Source organism: Agelaius tricolor, unplaced genomic scaffold (assembly GCF_023055355.1).
Source record: "Agelaius tricolor isolate 1412-34295 unplaced genomic scaffold, bAgeTri1.0.p SCAF_38, whole genome shotgun sequence".
NCBI classification, from domain to species: domain Eukaryota; kingdom Metazoa; phylum Chordata; class Aves; order Passeriformes; family Icteridae; genus Agelaius; species Agelaius tricolor.
The window spans coordinates 2,251,024-2,265,870 of record NW_027269298.1 but is presented as its reverse complement, the minus strand read 5'-3'; the positions used below and the strand labels follow the sequence as shown (position 1 = coordinate 2,265,870).

Here is a 14,847-nt window from a genome sequence, read left to right as displayed (position 1 = left end):
CACCTTCTGGCTGATTTCTAATAGGAATTATTCTTTTTCTAAAGGGGAAATGTCAGTTGCTGTCACTTCCTCTGATGGGCAGCACAGTGTCTTTGCATCCCCTGGGAATGGGAAGGAGGAAACAAAAAGGCAAAAAGCCCAAACATGGGATTCATCTCAACACAAAGATACTGCAGGTGTTGTAAAACCTTTGCTTATGTGAACTTGGACAATACCTTTGAAAAGAAGGAGTGCATCTTGGGTATATTTATCCTCCTCACCACAAGAAAACTGGAAATAATTTTCAATTTTAGGCAGTGCTGTTCTTTTATAAGTTATGTTTTATCAGCATTAGGTCAAGATAGACATAAACACACATGTACACCTGCATGGATTTATTATTGTGGAGCTAATGGATTTATTATTGTGGAGCTAACTGATCTTTTTGGATCATCCATAGGACACACTGACTGATCCTGATGGTAGAAGGATTGGCTCCAGGTCTGTCTTTGGCAATAATAAAAAATCAGGTTAAAAAAAATTTCTGGCAACCACAGGTGCCTGCAAGGGTTTCTTCTCTGTGCAGTTCACCAGTGCAAAATTGTATTTGGTCATTACCAATGTTGTCTTTTATTGTTGTTTATACAGAAATACAAATGTGAACTTGAGCAGCTGTTTGCCCAGCTCAGGAGGGAAAGTACAGCTTGGCTGCTGGCAATTCAGCCTGGGGAAGATTGGTGGGAACAATCCATCCACAAAATAAAGCAACTGTGCCCCTGAGGTCAGTCAAACCTTGCTGATGCCCTCCTGATCTTGGTTGGTGTGAACTGATAATTTGTACTGAGCCCAGGGATGTTATTAATTGGGTCCAATTGAATTCTCTTGATCTGGCTCTTTGGAAGAAGCTCTTTTTTGCCTTATGACTAAAGCTGATGGATGTGCTGTGAGGGAAATGCAGGCTGTGCTGTGCAGTGCTCCCCAGCTGGATCCCTGCCAGAGCCCAGGTAACTCCTGGTGCAGCTGCAATCTGAGACTCTGCAGTGGATTTGTGCTAAATTCCTGTTCAAGCCTCAGGTGTGACAGAACACATTTGTGTTCCTGCAGCCTGTTCCACGCTGGAGTCCAGCAAGGAAACCTCTCCCCATGGATATCTTCTCTTTCTTCACTTTCTGCACTCACAGTTTGCCACTTCAGTTCTAGAAATCTGAAATCCACATTTGGAAATCTGAAATAGTTGCTCTGCAAAGAATATTTTCCATGGAACTCTCTACAAGTGAGGTATTTATCAGCTGTCCAGAATGCCTTCCAAGCAGGGCTTGAAGATAAAGTAATGCTTTGTTCTGGGAGGTCAAGCAAGTTCATTGGGGAGTAACAGAGCTACTTTCAGCCATATCCCTTTTAAAACACTGAACAAATTCGAGGAACCTGAATAACTATTAAAAATGCTTTAGCTGTGATTTTATTTGGTTGGAGATTCTTTCATCAGCTGCAACCACATCTATTTAATTTCTGTTTGTATTCATATTAAACTGTAAATCAGTTGAGGTAAACCTCAGTGAGATGGCTTTAGATGCAAAGGATGTTTCAGTCTCAGCTGGCTCTAGTGCTCTGGCAGGTTTGTACCACAGAAACTGAAAATAAGAGGGGAATGCATCAGCTGTGCTCCTAATGATGTAATATTCCAAAATATGTGTACTTATCCTCCTGAGGGATTAGATGTTTACTCTGTAAAAAGACACATGGAAGTGCTCTATGCCTGTTACAACAGCTGAAACTGCACTAAAATAACCAAACACCCATTTTTTTTTATTCTGTGTTAATTTTACTGCCCAATTTGAGGACAATTATCAGTCCCCTTTCTTCTCTCTGTTCTTGATCCTCTGTCCTTCCCCATCACCCAGATTCTGTGCTCTCAGCCTCTCTATGCCATGGAGATAAGAGCATGGGTCAGGTGCAGAAAATGGGAATCCCCAGGAGATTCTGCAAAGGGATTGTTTGTGTATTCCTTTATGCTTTGGGTGGAAATGTTGAGAGGATATTTATGCAGTGGAAAGTGGCATCAAGCTGGGAGGGGCTGCAAACCCCTAGGAAAACAGGATTCAGTCAGGGCTTGATGTTTTAGAAAAACAAATAGCCTGGAAATTGAGTTTCTTTCCATGAAGTCAAGCACCAGGTTTTATGTGCCTCAGACCTGGCTGGGAGAGGTTCCACAGAAAACACATGGATTGCATTTGGGCACATCCTGAATGTCACCCCAGTGCTGAGGTCCTGCAAAGCAGGCAGGTGTCCTGTGGGATGTGTGAGCTGTGACAGCTTCTCAGTTTTGGGGGGCAATCCAGCTTTACTTCACTGCTGAGGGCTCAGCAGGGGAATTTGGGGTGCTTTGAAACCAATTTCATGAGAATGGGTTGATTAAAGAGAGCCCAGTCAGAACTGACAGAAATAATCCCAGATCTTGCAGTTAGACAATTACAAAGAAAGATTGAAGGAGGTCACAGGAGAGAAGAGGGGAGGAAACATCAGAGCCCTCAGGTATGGAAAGGGAGATCCCAGACCTGGACTGCAGCAGGTGAGATCCTGGCTGGAAATTTGGAAGCCTGCTGATGAGAAGGGCTTTCCTACCTGCTCTGTGTGCAGCCATGTCTCAAAGAATGCCTGAAAAACAACAGCTTGATCCCCCCCTCTGCACATTTATCTGCTTTCCATGTGCTGCAAGCATCAAGCACAAGGTAAGAAACGTGGCACTGACAAATCCTGGTGTCAGCACAGCAGCTCTCATGACACAACTAGCACAGGAGTGAGATAAAGCTGGTCAAAACACAGAACAGCTGCCTGAGGGGGAAGGCTGCACTTCTTTCTGTGTTTGTGGATCTGCAGCATTTTTAGGCAAGAATCCAGAGCTGCTCAGCGTGAATCCATGAAGGCTTTAAGTGGTGGAAGGCCTTAAGATATATTTTTATATAGATGCACACACATATATACATATTTGTGTATGTATATAGTTAGTCAGTCATTATTTTTAAGTAGGATTTTGTAATGCTTCCTGGTGAAAGCAAATTAGACTCTCTCAAAGGAAAGTGAGGGAGAAGCACCAGAGAGGATTTCTGTGTGACACAGTAAAGCAAATTAAAGAACTTTTTGCCACTTGTCTATTTCCAGCCAAAGAAATTAAAGCAGGAAAATCACTCCTGCCTGTTCAGATCCATGGGCACTGTCCCATGCCTTACCAAGGGCCAGGAATCATCTCTGGGATTACTTCAACACCCTTCAAGAAGCATCATGTACCAGTCCCTCCCCTCAGTATAAATGCTACCATCCCTATAAATGGTTGATAAACAGCCTTCTTCTCTTTTTTTTTTATTTTTTTTCCCTTCTCTTCAGGCTCCAATCACATTCTAGAAAGTAGAAAGCTCTAACTGGAAATACATCTGGTCCCTGCACCCAGCCTGGAGGAGCAGTTGGTGTGGAGGATTGGGGCTTGAGGAGAGAGGAGAACATAGGCTGGGTAGTGAGGAAGGAGGAGAGAACATAGGTTGGGCAGTGAGGAAGGAAAAGAACATGGGTTGGGCCCTGAGGAAGGAGGAGAACATGGGTTGGGTCCTGAGGGAGCAGGAGAGCACAGGTTGGGTCCTGAGACAGCAGGAGAACATGGGCTGGGCCCTGAGGAAGGAGGAGAACATGGGCTGGGCCCTGAGGAAGGAGGAGAACATGGGTTGGGTCCTGAGACAGCAGGAGAACATGGGCTGGGCCCTGAGGAAGGAGGAGAACATGGGTTGGGTTCTGAGGGAGCAGGAGAGCACAGGCTGGGCCCTGAGGGAGCAGGAGAACATGGGCTGGGCCCTGAGACAACAGGAGAGCACAGGTTGGGGCCTGAGACAGCAGCAGTGAGATGAAAACCTATGAGCCTGATCCCCAGCTCCCTGCTGCTGTCCTCACTGAAGGCAATAATGAAAGGAATAACAATTAATGTGCTTGTAACCCCTTTGGAGACACCACACAAATGCATTTTGTGTTCATCACAGGGACCAACAAAAGTTCTCACTATGCTTCCCAGTGAGCAGAAAAAGAGATTGATTTGAGCTTTTAAGGTAAGACTGCTGGGCTTGGGAAAGTTGATTTTCATGGTTGTTGTGGAGGAAATAATTTCCTTGGCTTAACCTTTACCCAAGGTGCATTAGGATTGTGCAATGCTCCTTTGCTGGTCTCAGACCTCAGTTTACCTTTCCTTCAGGCACCTCTGCAGGATGTGCCCCCTTTGCAGGTGGCTCCTGGACTGTGCAAGGTGAGTTAATCAGCCCAGGTGATAACTGTGTTAGCTCCCTGATAGCAGAGGAGGGGGTGATTTGATTCAATTGCAAAGGGTGTGTGCTTGAGGTGATAAAATGGAATCTACAGAAAGTGGGGTGAAATCAGAAAGGCTCCCCATGCACCAGAGCTGGGCTTAAAGCTCCCTGCAATGAAGAACTTGCTCAGGCATTTTACAGATGCTGCCTCAGTGCCCTGGCTCTTACAGTCTGATGCCTTCTGTGTTTATCACTTCTGAAAGAGGAGCTACCAAGAAACTTCATCCTCCTCTGAGGAAATTATCCATTTCTCTCAGAGTGAGGTACTTTTCCCTTTATGTCTGTTCTTTGCAGAATGAAAGCTGCTGGAATTCAGAAGTTGCCCTTCCTTCTCCTCCAGAAGATGGTGATTTCCAGGAAGGTGCTGGTGGGGTCTCTTGTCTGCCTGGGTGCTGTTGCTGCAGTTATCTGGTAAGGATTTGCTGGCCAGCTCGGTCATACCTAAAGCATCCTGTGTAAATCCTGTGCTAAAACTCCTGGAACACAAAAATAAAGGCTGTAAAATACAAATTTTATGGGAAGCCTCTCTTTGAGCTGTAAGGAAGAACAGCAATTTGTGTAATAGATAAAGGAGCACTGGTAGAAGGAGAAGGTCCTCGGGGAAAGAGGAAAAAAGAGCATTTGGGTGCAAATCAGGCTGCTAAGACCATAGTGACTCACAAACAAATGCTTGAGTATAGAATATTCCCGTTACATTTCAGCTCAGGCCTTAGCAGAGGTGATTCTCTGTCTCTTCACACAGTCCAAACTCACACCAGGGGCAGCTCTGTAACTATCAGACACCACAGCTTTCAGACACAGAATTTTGTAACTGAATATTCTGACAACTGAGTATGGCTTATGGAGCAAGCTCAGTCATGGAAGGGAGTTTGAGATAAGGCATTTCCATTAAGTCTTCAAATATTAATTATTAAATTATCAGGAATTATTGCATTTTTATGATGCTGCAATTTGCTGTACTTTCACCTGGTGGGTAGTGGCACTCTGCCTCAGCAGCGTTAAAATGTGAACACAGCAGATCCTACACTAATTAATAAAGCAGATATGGAGTTAGCCAGAGTCACCTCTCAAAATCTTTGCCAGGTCCTTAGGTGATGTTGGAAAATCCTAGGAAGGTTTCCTTCAACATTTCCTATCTTAAAACATTTCTTTACTCTCACAGGGCTGCAGCTGGGAGTGGAAAGGTGCATTACCTGCCCTACTACCTTCCCTGCCCTGAAATCTTGTAAGTATTTTGTTCTGTGCCTAGTGAGTAACACAGATCATTGTTCCAGCCCTGCTCCTCCCTAACAACACAAACAGTGGTTAACAAGGGGCTTATTCTTTATTTATGAACCTGTAATTAGTCACTCTCTTAAGACAAAAAGCTACCCCAAAATGCCATTGGGGCCTGTTGGGACAGCTCTGGGCCTCTCAGGTGAGGGAGGCTTTGTTTGTTGTGGGTCCCAGAGCCCAGGACTGGAAGGTTAATGCAGCTTCTTGATCAGGGTGTAATCCCACACCTGCACAACTGCTCCAAGTGTCCACTCACTAGACAGAGAGACCTGAACAACAGAGGGAGATGAGCAGGCACAGGAGGAGCTCTGGCACCCGCAGGAATAACCCCCAGTTGTTCTCATCAGGCTCCTGTTCCTCCCTCTGGGATCTGTGCTCTGCCCGTGGATGTGTTTGTGCTGTGGCAGCCCCTGAGCTCTGGGCCTGAGCAGGTGAAGGGGAGCTGCTGCTGGGAAATGCCTTCTGAGCTGGCACCTGACCCAGCCTGGGTGCCCAGAGCTGCACAGGAGGGAATTTACTCTGTGCAAGGGCCAGGGCCATGGCCCCAGGACCTCCCCACTGCCACATTGCCCCAGGGCTGGGACATGACAAGCTGTGGCTTTTCCCATGACCTGCTGTTCTTGTGAAAACAAAGCCAAACCATGCAAATAGAAAAAAAAAATTATGTTTAGTGGAGGTATTTCTGATTATTCCAGCCCATTCCAAACCACTGTGTCTGGTCAGGTGCTTATTTCTCTGAATGCTGTTGGAAATGGGATTATCTCAGGTAGTTCAGCCCTCCAGGTGACCAGGAACAGTTTTGCAGGGCATGGAGCACATACATGATTACTGCTGACAGTCCCACAAGGATTTTCACCCCTAAACCCCAGTCTGATTTCCTCAGAGACTGGGATTGCTGCCAGCACCTCTCTGTCCCTGTTGTGTTGTATGTTCTGTCCCAAAGCTGTCCCTTGGGGAGCCCTGGAGGTGTGTGCAGGTGATGCCAAACCCTGGGCCAGTGTCCACAGCAGCTGGGGCTGGATTCAGCAGGTCCTGAAGCCAAACTTGGCTGATATTTTAAGAAAAGCATGACAATCCCTTTCATTTCCCACCCCATCCTGCAGCTCCACGAAACTCCAATATACACAAGAGAAGCCAATCCAGCTTTTCCCCCAGTAAGTACTGGCTTTTTTATCTCCTGACCTTTAAACTGCTGCTCCTCTCTTCCAGGCATATTCATGTATTATTCAATGGATATTTCTTCCTTTTTACAGATTATTTTATCTGCAGCCAAGAGTGCTGGCGCCAAAGTGAGTTTCTTTGTTTGAACTTTGTTTCTGCTGAGTTTGGTTTGGGCACTTTGCAGCACTCACAGTTCCAGAGTCCTGGGGCACGCTGAGCAGGACCTTGTTCCATGAGAATCCAACCACAGGGGTGTGTCAGCAGCTGGCTTTGGTGACTGTACCCTCATTAACACGCTCCCTGTTAATTCCCAATTATTACATTAGCACGCACACACACACTCTGTCGAGGCCAGGAACTCTTTTTGAGGTGGCAGATCTGTAAGTAAGAAATTACTTCTCTTATCTGTATGTAAGATATTACAGATCTGTAATATCTGTAAGTGGGAAATACCTTCTGGAGCTGTGGGAGAGCTTTGAACCCATTTCAAGGCAAAATAAAGCAGCTGCTCTGTGTGACCTGCAGCAAACACAGCCAAATCTCTGAGATGCAGCCAAAGCAGGGAGTTTAAGGGAAGATTTGGGACAGCAGCACTAAGAAGTGGCTTGGACAAACTCTGTGTGCAGCTCAGGTTGTTACAGCCTCCTTTGGCCTGACTTTTATCTGGAGCAGTTCACCTTCAACAGCCACATTCCTTTACAAGCTGATAAACACACCCTGTTGGTACACACACACATATATTTTTATTTCCCCACATATACGGGATGTGCTCAGCCTGAATATTTCTTCCATATTGGAATGAATTTCTGTGCTAAATCAGCTGGTAAATACTGGGTTAAATGAGGGGAGAATCTTGAAGCTTTTCATGCTTCTGGAGGGAGTTCACTGGCACTGAGAGGATGACCATGACTCACCGGGAAACCCAGGGCAGCCCTTTAAAATCAAATTTACAGAGCTTAGAGAAGTGAACAAGCCTGTTTCCTTCCCTCTCCAATAAAGAGGATAATCAACCCAGAAACAGGACAGATCAGTCAGTACATTTTCCCCAACCCAAATTCTTCTTCCTGTATAATTTAATCTTTCAATCACAGGCATTGCTGCAGGAAGGAGTGGAAGTGTTATTCTTGTATCCTCTCAGACTGAAAGCATTAGATCTGGCTTGGAGGATCTGGCTGGATTTGCTGCCTGAGGCTGCTCCCCACAGCTCCCCCAGTTTGTTTCTGGTGCTGTTTTAGCTTGGAGCTGTGTCAGGTGGGAGCGTGGCAGCCCCCAGGTGTGGCCATGTGCTGGGAGCTCTCGGGTTTTGGTTGTTAATTGCTGCCCTGAGATGTGCAGGATGTCTCTGTTTCAGCCCATGCGGCTGAAGAACGAGTCTGGACTCTTCACTTTTCGCTCTTGAGGTTGTTTATTTATTCTTATCTATAAAATTTTCTTTCTGCCCAGCCGAGGTCTGCTCAGCAGGGCAGCCACAGGCACTCTGACCACCCCCGGGGTGGTGTTGTCCTTTTATACTACAAACTACATAGAACATATTTACACTTAATTCCCAATACCCATCACCTGTGTTAGACAGTGCACTTCTACTCTAAACCAATCCCAAAGTGCCAACAGCACTGCAGAAAATGGAGAACAAGAAGGAGAAGAAAGGCTGGACATGCCCAGATTCTTCTATCTTGTCCCCATAACCCCTATACCAAAAATCTTAAATTCTACATTTTGACCCTGTGATCATTTTATTATTACACCATTCAAACCTCTGTGAATTTCATGACCTCATACAAAGCTGGTAACTTGTTCCAGGGGTCACAATCAAATCCCCAGGTGCTCTGGGCTGCATGCCAGGGTCTCTGAGCCCCTGGTGGGGTCCTCAGCAACTCTGGACACCTGGAGGGATGCTCTGAGTTCTGACAGGTTTGACAAATTTCATTAGCAGAGGGCTCCAGCTCCTGGTCTGGAGGGAATGTGAGCAGGCTGGGGTGAATTCCACCATAAATGACATCTCCTTTTAAAATCAAAAAGGTAAGAATGAAACACTGAAGACAAAGCAGCAAATTGAAACAGCATTGCAGAGCTGCAATAGGGGCAGAATCAGGCTCTGCTGCATTTACAGTCAGTATTTCCACTTCCCTCACAGGAGATTAAGGGGGTTTTTTTCTAACTTTGTTACACATTTGAATGCTGGCTCACATACAGCATTTTAAATTATATCTGAATGTGTTGGAGCTATATATAAATACTGGGAAAATAAGCTGTCATGCTGCAAGCTGTGTTTTAATAACACAGCAATGGGCTATATTTAATAGTAATTTTCATATTATTATTATTACTTGTGTTTTAATCTGCATCAGGCTGATAGGAAATAGGCACAGCTTCCCATTCTGAGAGTTCAGTGGTCATTAAACTCTCCTCAGCAGAAAAGTCCTTAAATGAGATTTTAGCAGATCCTCAGGTTTTTGCTGATGTGTTAAGTGCTTAATTTCAGCCCAGGAATTGAAATATCCATGCTCTGTAACCTCAAATAAGAGCGTAGGGAGAAAATATCTGAGGTTAATACCCTCCATGGTGAGTTAATGCTGATTCACACACTCCTCTAGCTGCCTTTTTTTGTGCTTCTTTCCCATTTACTGGCCTCAAACCCAACAGGAACAGTTACATTTGATGACCATTTGTGGATTTTTCCCCCTCCAGGCGCCGGGATGTGCTGACAGTCACCCCATGGCTGGCTCCCATCGTCTGGGAAGGGACCTTTGATCCTGAGCTCCTGGACAGCGCCTACAGACCCCTGAACCTCACCATAGGGGTGACAGCCTTTGCTGTGGGAAAGTAAGGGAAGCACGCAGGGGACACAGTCCTTGGGGTGATGCCCTTCCTCTGTGGGAAGATGATTCTGGCTTTCCTTTCCCTGAAATTTGCCCCTGTTCATAGGGGGGTTTGTGCCCATGTAGTGTGTCTGGAATCACAGACAACTTGAGGTACCTGAGATGTGGGCAGTGTTTTTGAAGAATTAGCAGCTGCCTTGGGAATTAGAGCTGGTCAAAATTGGGATAATCTGCTTATCCTCACCCTCCACTCCACCTGTTGCATGTGTAGTGTGTGGATTCTTGCAGTGGTAATCAGTGAACTCTCCCCACTCCTTGTCTTGCATTCTCTAATGTGCTCTTCGTAATCCACCACACATCCCCTTGGAATCCCAGAATGGTTTGGGTTGGAAGGGACCTTAAAATTCATCTCCTTAAAATTCATTTTCCCTTAAAATTCATCTCCTTCCACCCCCTGCCATGGACAGGAACACCTTCCACTACACCAGGTTGCATCAACCTGTCCTTGGACACTTCCAGGGATGGAGCAGCCACAGCTTCCCTGGGCACCCTGTGCCAGGGCTTCCCCACCCTCACAGGGAACAATTCCTTCCTAAAATCTGATCTAACCCTGCCCTCCTTCAGCTGAAGGCCATTCCCCTGATGCCTTGGGAAGGCTGCCCTAGAACAGAGACCAGATGGAGCTAAAGAATAAAGTAGGGATTTATTAAGAGGCCTCAACAGGTCCATCTTGGGCAGCACAACCCAAAATGGGCACCAAAAATTGAGGTCTCACACTTTTATAAGTTCTGCTCCGTTTGCATATTGGAGTTAATTGTCCAGTTATAGCTTTAGGTTATAGAGTCCCATCCTTCTTGTTTTTCTCTCTTCAGCCCACGTTGTTTGTGCTCTTGGGCTTGAGATTTGAATCATTTGTCCTTGGTCCCCTAGACCAAGCTAGGGCAGCTAGACCAGCTGGAGAATTGAATAGAATTCAATTTTTTGAATTGAATAGAACTCAATTTTTTTGAATTGTTTTTTTCCTGAAAAGAATAGAATTCCTTGTTTTGTCTCCCTGCTCTGTGCAGAGAGCTCACCATCCCCTAATAGGAAGCCCAGACCCTAACACTAGAGCAGCATTGAATCTGAAGAATACAAAATCCAAACCTGAGGCATCACCCCTTTCCTCTATCCCCCCCTGCCCTTGCAGAAGGCCCAGAGCAAGGCCCTCCCTGTCCCTGCTGTGCCCCACGGGCTGTGTCTGCTCAGGTACACCAGGTTCGTGCGTCGCTTCCTGGACTCGGCGGAGCAGCACTTCCTGAGGGGCTACAGGGTGAACTATTACATCTTCACTGACAGCCCCCAGAGCATCCCCCGGCCCCAGCTGCAGCCAGGGCGCAGCCTGGTCACCGTCCCCGTGCAGGGATACCCCAGCTGGCAGGAGATCTCCATGCGCAGGATGGAGGCCATCAACCGGCACGTGGCCGAGGAGAGCCAGGGCCGGGTGCGCTACCTGTTCTGCCTGGACATTGACATGGTGTTCCACAACCCCTGGGGCCCCGAGACCCTGGGGGACATGGTGGCAGCCATCCACCCTGGATACTTCGATGTGCCACGAGAGCAGTTCCCTTACGAGAGGAGGAGCTCCTCGGCAGCCTTCATCCCCGAGGGAGAAGGGGATTTCTACTATGGAGGAGCCGTGTTTGGGGGCTTGGTGGAGAAAGTCTACGAGTTCACCAAGATGTGCCACATGACCATCCTGGCAGACAAGGCCAACGGGATCATGGCAGTCTGGCAGGAGGAGAGTCACCTCAACAGGCACTTCCTGTCCCACAAACCCTCCAAGCTGCTTTCTCCAGAGTACATATGGGATGACAGGAAGCCCAAGCCCCCCCAAATCCACCTCGTACGTTTCTCCACGGTGAATAAGAACTACAAAGAGGTCAGAAACTGATCATCCCTGCAGAGGGATCCTCCACGCAGCCAAACCCACCAAAATTAGTTCCTGCAGAATGCGCCCCACCTTGAATTTTTGTTCCTGGAAGGAGCAAACTGGGAAGGGGCCATGTGCACAGTTCCTCTGGAGAGCGGGGTCTAAATGCATTTCAGAAGCAGCACTCAAAGTGCTGGTGAGACTGAAAAGGTTTGTGGATTCCCACTCTTCCTAAATACATCCTGCTTGAGGCTGTAGCACACAAAAAATCATCCACAAGGCCAGTTATCCAATGCATGGCTGCAGTTGCCTTTGATGAGTGTTTTCCCGAGGCCTGGTGGAAATTTAACAAAATCAAAATGGTATTTGATGTTCGTGTGGAGGAGAAGACTTTGGGTTTTGGTAAAGACCTTTTCACTTTAAAAAAAAGAACGTTGCAGGGCAATAAATTTTCCTGAATTGTGATTTATACTAATGCCTTTTGTCAGAATCAGGAGGAAACTTGCACTCAGAGCTCGTTATCCCTGACTGGTGTGCAGCAGGAGTTCTTGGACATTCTCAGCAGAGAGCTGGTGCCAGGCATTGCCAGTAAGAGCCCTGGTCTGACAGGACAAACAGTGTGAACTCATCTAGTAGTTATCTCCCAAATTCCAGCCTGTGCTTTGGAGACCCAAGTTTAGACAGAACTGGCACAGCTCAGAGCAGACTGAACTTCTTCAGGTTTATTTCAATCACAGATGTGCTCTGAACCTTTTCCCTGGGTCACATGTCTCTGTGGATCATGTAATCTTTTCCAACACAGAAAATCTGGTTTTGAGATGTTCATGTTCCTCTCCATTGCTCCAGCCCTTTCCAATTTTTCTGAGCTCTGTGAAATAAATTGGCGAGGAGCTGCTGGAGCTGACAGCACGAGCTGATGCCTTTCCAGCAAACAGGATGATTTCATCCCACAATGAAACGCTCTGGAGGAGCTGGGAGTTCAGCCTGGAGCTGGGGTTAACATTTCCTCTCCCTGGATGTGCTGAGGAGCTGAAGCAGGCACTCAGAGCCTGGCAGCCCCCTCGGGTGGGCACGGCGTGGCTGCCAGCTGAGGTCACACACAGGGGCGCCTGTGCCACCTCCCTTGTCACAGCAGGGCTGCCACAAACATCATCTCCCTGTGCTACAGAGGGGCTGAGCACCTCAGTCCCTGTTTTCTGGGAGGGAGCAGCAGAGAGGCCACGGGGAGAGGAGGAGCAGGGTGAAAGGGTGAGCTGGCTGTTTCTAAGGGAACAGCTTAGGGGGGGAGAAAAAGGAAAAAAGAAAAAAAAAGAGGAGAAAAGAAAAAGCTAATTTGGCAGAGAGAGGAAAAATAGGGAAGAGGTGCCTGACTGTTCCTGCTTCTCTTCACATGAGAAAATTGCTGTATGGCAGGGAATCAAGTATGCAAAGCTTTAGGGCCCCATCACTGATTGCAGATGACTTAACGAGCCATTTCAGTCCCGTGAGCAGGCTGGAAATGGCACTTGCCACTGTCATTGCAGGCATTTCATCTTCCAGAAGACTAATTAGAAAAGCTTTCACGGACCCATAATATAGATAAGGTACCTGAAATACCTCCAGCCCCAAAGCCCCACTGGCAGCTGTGTTAGCTGATTTGTGCTTAATCCAGCAAAGGGTCTTTATTACATTTTCTCCAGACTGTTCTTGGTGATGTGGTGCAGGAGGAAGATGCTCCTTTACATAACTAAACCAGAACTGAACCCCCTGCCATGGGTATGTTGGGTAACCAAGCACCTCATCTAAGCCAAAATGGTGAGGAAAAACACTTATCCAAATATTTCCAGAAAGATACATTTCCAACCAGCCCAGGATTAATACTGTCTGTTTCTTATTTGTTAAAAATGAGTTAGTGCCTCAAGGCCATGCTGAAACTGGGTTCTCATTATACTAATTATACATATATGCATATGGATTCTTTACCAGCCAGAAGGAGCTGTCCAGTCAAGGCAGATAATTTTATCTCCTGGTGTCAGTATGTGGCTGGGCTGGGCTAGACCTTGTAGAAGTGTACTCAGATTCCAAGAAAAATGTGAAGATCTATAGCAGCCACAAATGCACAGATCAGCTGTGGCAATGGCCAGTTCCCCTGATGGTTAATTCTGCTGGAAATTGCTCTGGGTTTGCAGCCATAGGGCTTCATTCTGCCACATTAATTATTGGATTCCTGTGCAGATACTCACAAACCCTCTGTGAGAGGAATTTCTGCAGCACAGATGATGGGTGATAGAGGGTGGTCTGTGTTTCTGGGGTACCTGTCTTGAACAAATTGTGAAGGGCTCGGTCTGAGCTCTGCATTTGTGCTGCCTTTTGGCTGAATCCTCAGCCCTCTGATTGACACCATAATGGCCTGGTTTGTGCTGTGCCAAACGTGTTTATTTTCCTGGCAGGCCTGCAGCTCCTCCCCAGGGGAATGGCTTGTGTTGTGTGACACAGTTCTGCTCCACAGGGCTGTGGTTTGAAAGCAGCACCTACAAACTCCTGGTGCCTCCAGGGAGAGGAGAAAATGTCTGCAGAAAAAAACCCCCACAGCGCTGTGTGGGAGCTGCTCCCTGCATCAGCTCGTGCCCTCCTGTAATTAATGAAAGGCTGGACTTCTGCTGTCATCTCCTGCTGATTAATCCCCTTCCCCCAGCAGCAGCAGGCAGCTTTCCTTCTCCCAGTTTGGATTGTGCAGCCTGAGGCTTGTGTGCACCGTGGGAGCTTCACCAGGACCTGCTTTCTGGTGTGCATTCCCCACCCACAGCCAGTGCTCAGTGGGGAAACTGAGGCACGTGGTAGGAAGGCAGCACAGTGCCACTCTCACCACGGGGGACAATCTTGTCTTAGGTGTTCTTGTGCCAAAGGAATTGGGACTTAGAAACGCAGGGAACTGCATGAAAACTGAATCACCACATGTAAATAAACCCCACTGCCCAGGGATGTGATTGTGCTCTCAAGGTATTTCCCACCCAAGCCTCAGCCCAGCCTCAGAGCAGCAGCTTGTTGCCTTCCCAAGGGCCCCTTTTCCCTTCCATCCCTCTCTGCTCAGCTGGAACAGACTCATCATTCATAGTCCCTCTAATTTAAGCACCCATCTGACAGGCTGTTTCTTTCCTTCTCCCTGCTGCTGTCTTGCCCAGTGCATCCACTCCCAAAGGGCAAATTTCTCTGTGTGATGTAAAACAGAAACTTCCAGCACTGAATATGATTTGAGGTGGGGCCAGACTCTGATCCTCTCATTCTCCCCACTGATAGGACAAGAATCATTTCCACTTAGCCACATTAGGATTCTTTTCCTCTCTGGTTTGGATTTCCCATAACCCTCCCACAGGTGATG

General features: G+C 47.1%; 1 protein-coding gene across 1 annotated transcript; it reads left to right on the top strand.

Moving 5' to 3' along the window:
• The first annotated feature begins 3,537 nt into the window (after positions 1-3,537).
• LOC139603268 (globoside alpha-1,3-N-acetylgalactosaminyltransferase 1-like) lies at positions 3,538-11,862 on the top strand. Its single transcript, XM_071453936.1, has 8 exons — positions 3,538-3,863; positions 4,241-4,261; positions 4,617-4,733; positions 5,485-5,547; positions 6,701-6,751; positions 6,851-6,886; positions 9,447-9,581; positions 10,826-11,862. The coding sequence occupies exons 1-8, from the start codon at positions 3,538-3,540 to the stop codon at positions 11,508-11,510; spliced, it is 1,434 nt and encodes a 477-aa protein (XP_071310037.1). The 3' UTR covers positions 11,511-11,862.
• The last annotated feature ends 2,985 nt before the right edge of the window (positions 11,863-14,847 follow it).

What these genes read in the sequence shown, in the direction of transcription:
- LOC139603268 (XM_071453936.1), top strand. Translation starts at nt 3,538, where the DNA reads ATGGGTTGGGCCCTGAGGAAGGAGGAGAACATGGGTTGGGTCCTGAGG. An exon ending in TGGCTCCTGGACTGTGCAAG is followed by an intron (nt 4,262 to 4,616) that starts GTGAGTTAATCA and finishes TGTTCTTTGCAG; the next exon opens with AATGAAAGCTGCTGGAATTC. An exon ending in GCTGTTGCTGCAGTTATCTG is followed by an intron (nt 4,734 to 5,484) that starts GTAAGGATTTGC and finishes TTACTCTCACAG; the next exon opens with GGCTGCAGCTGGGAGTGGAA.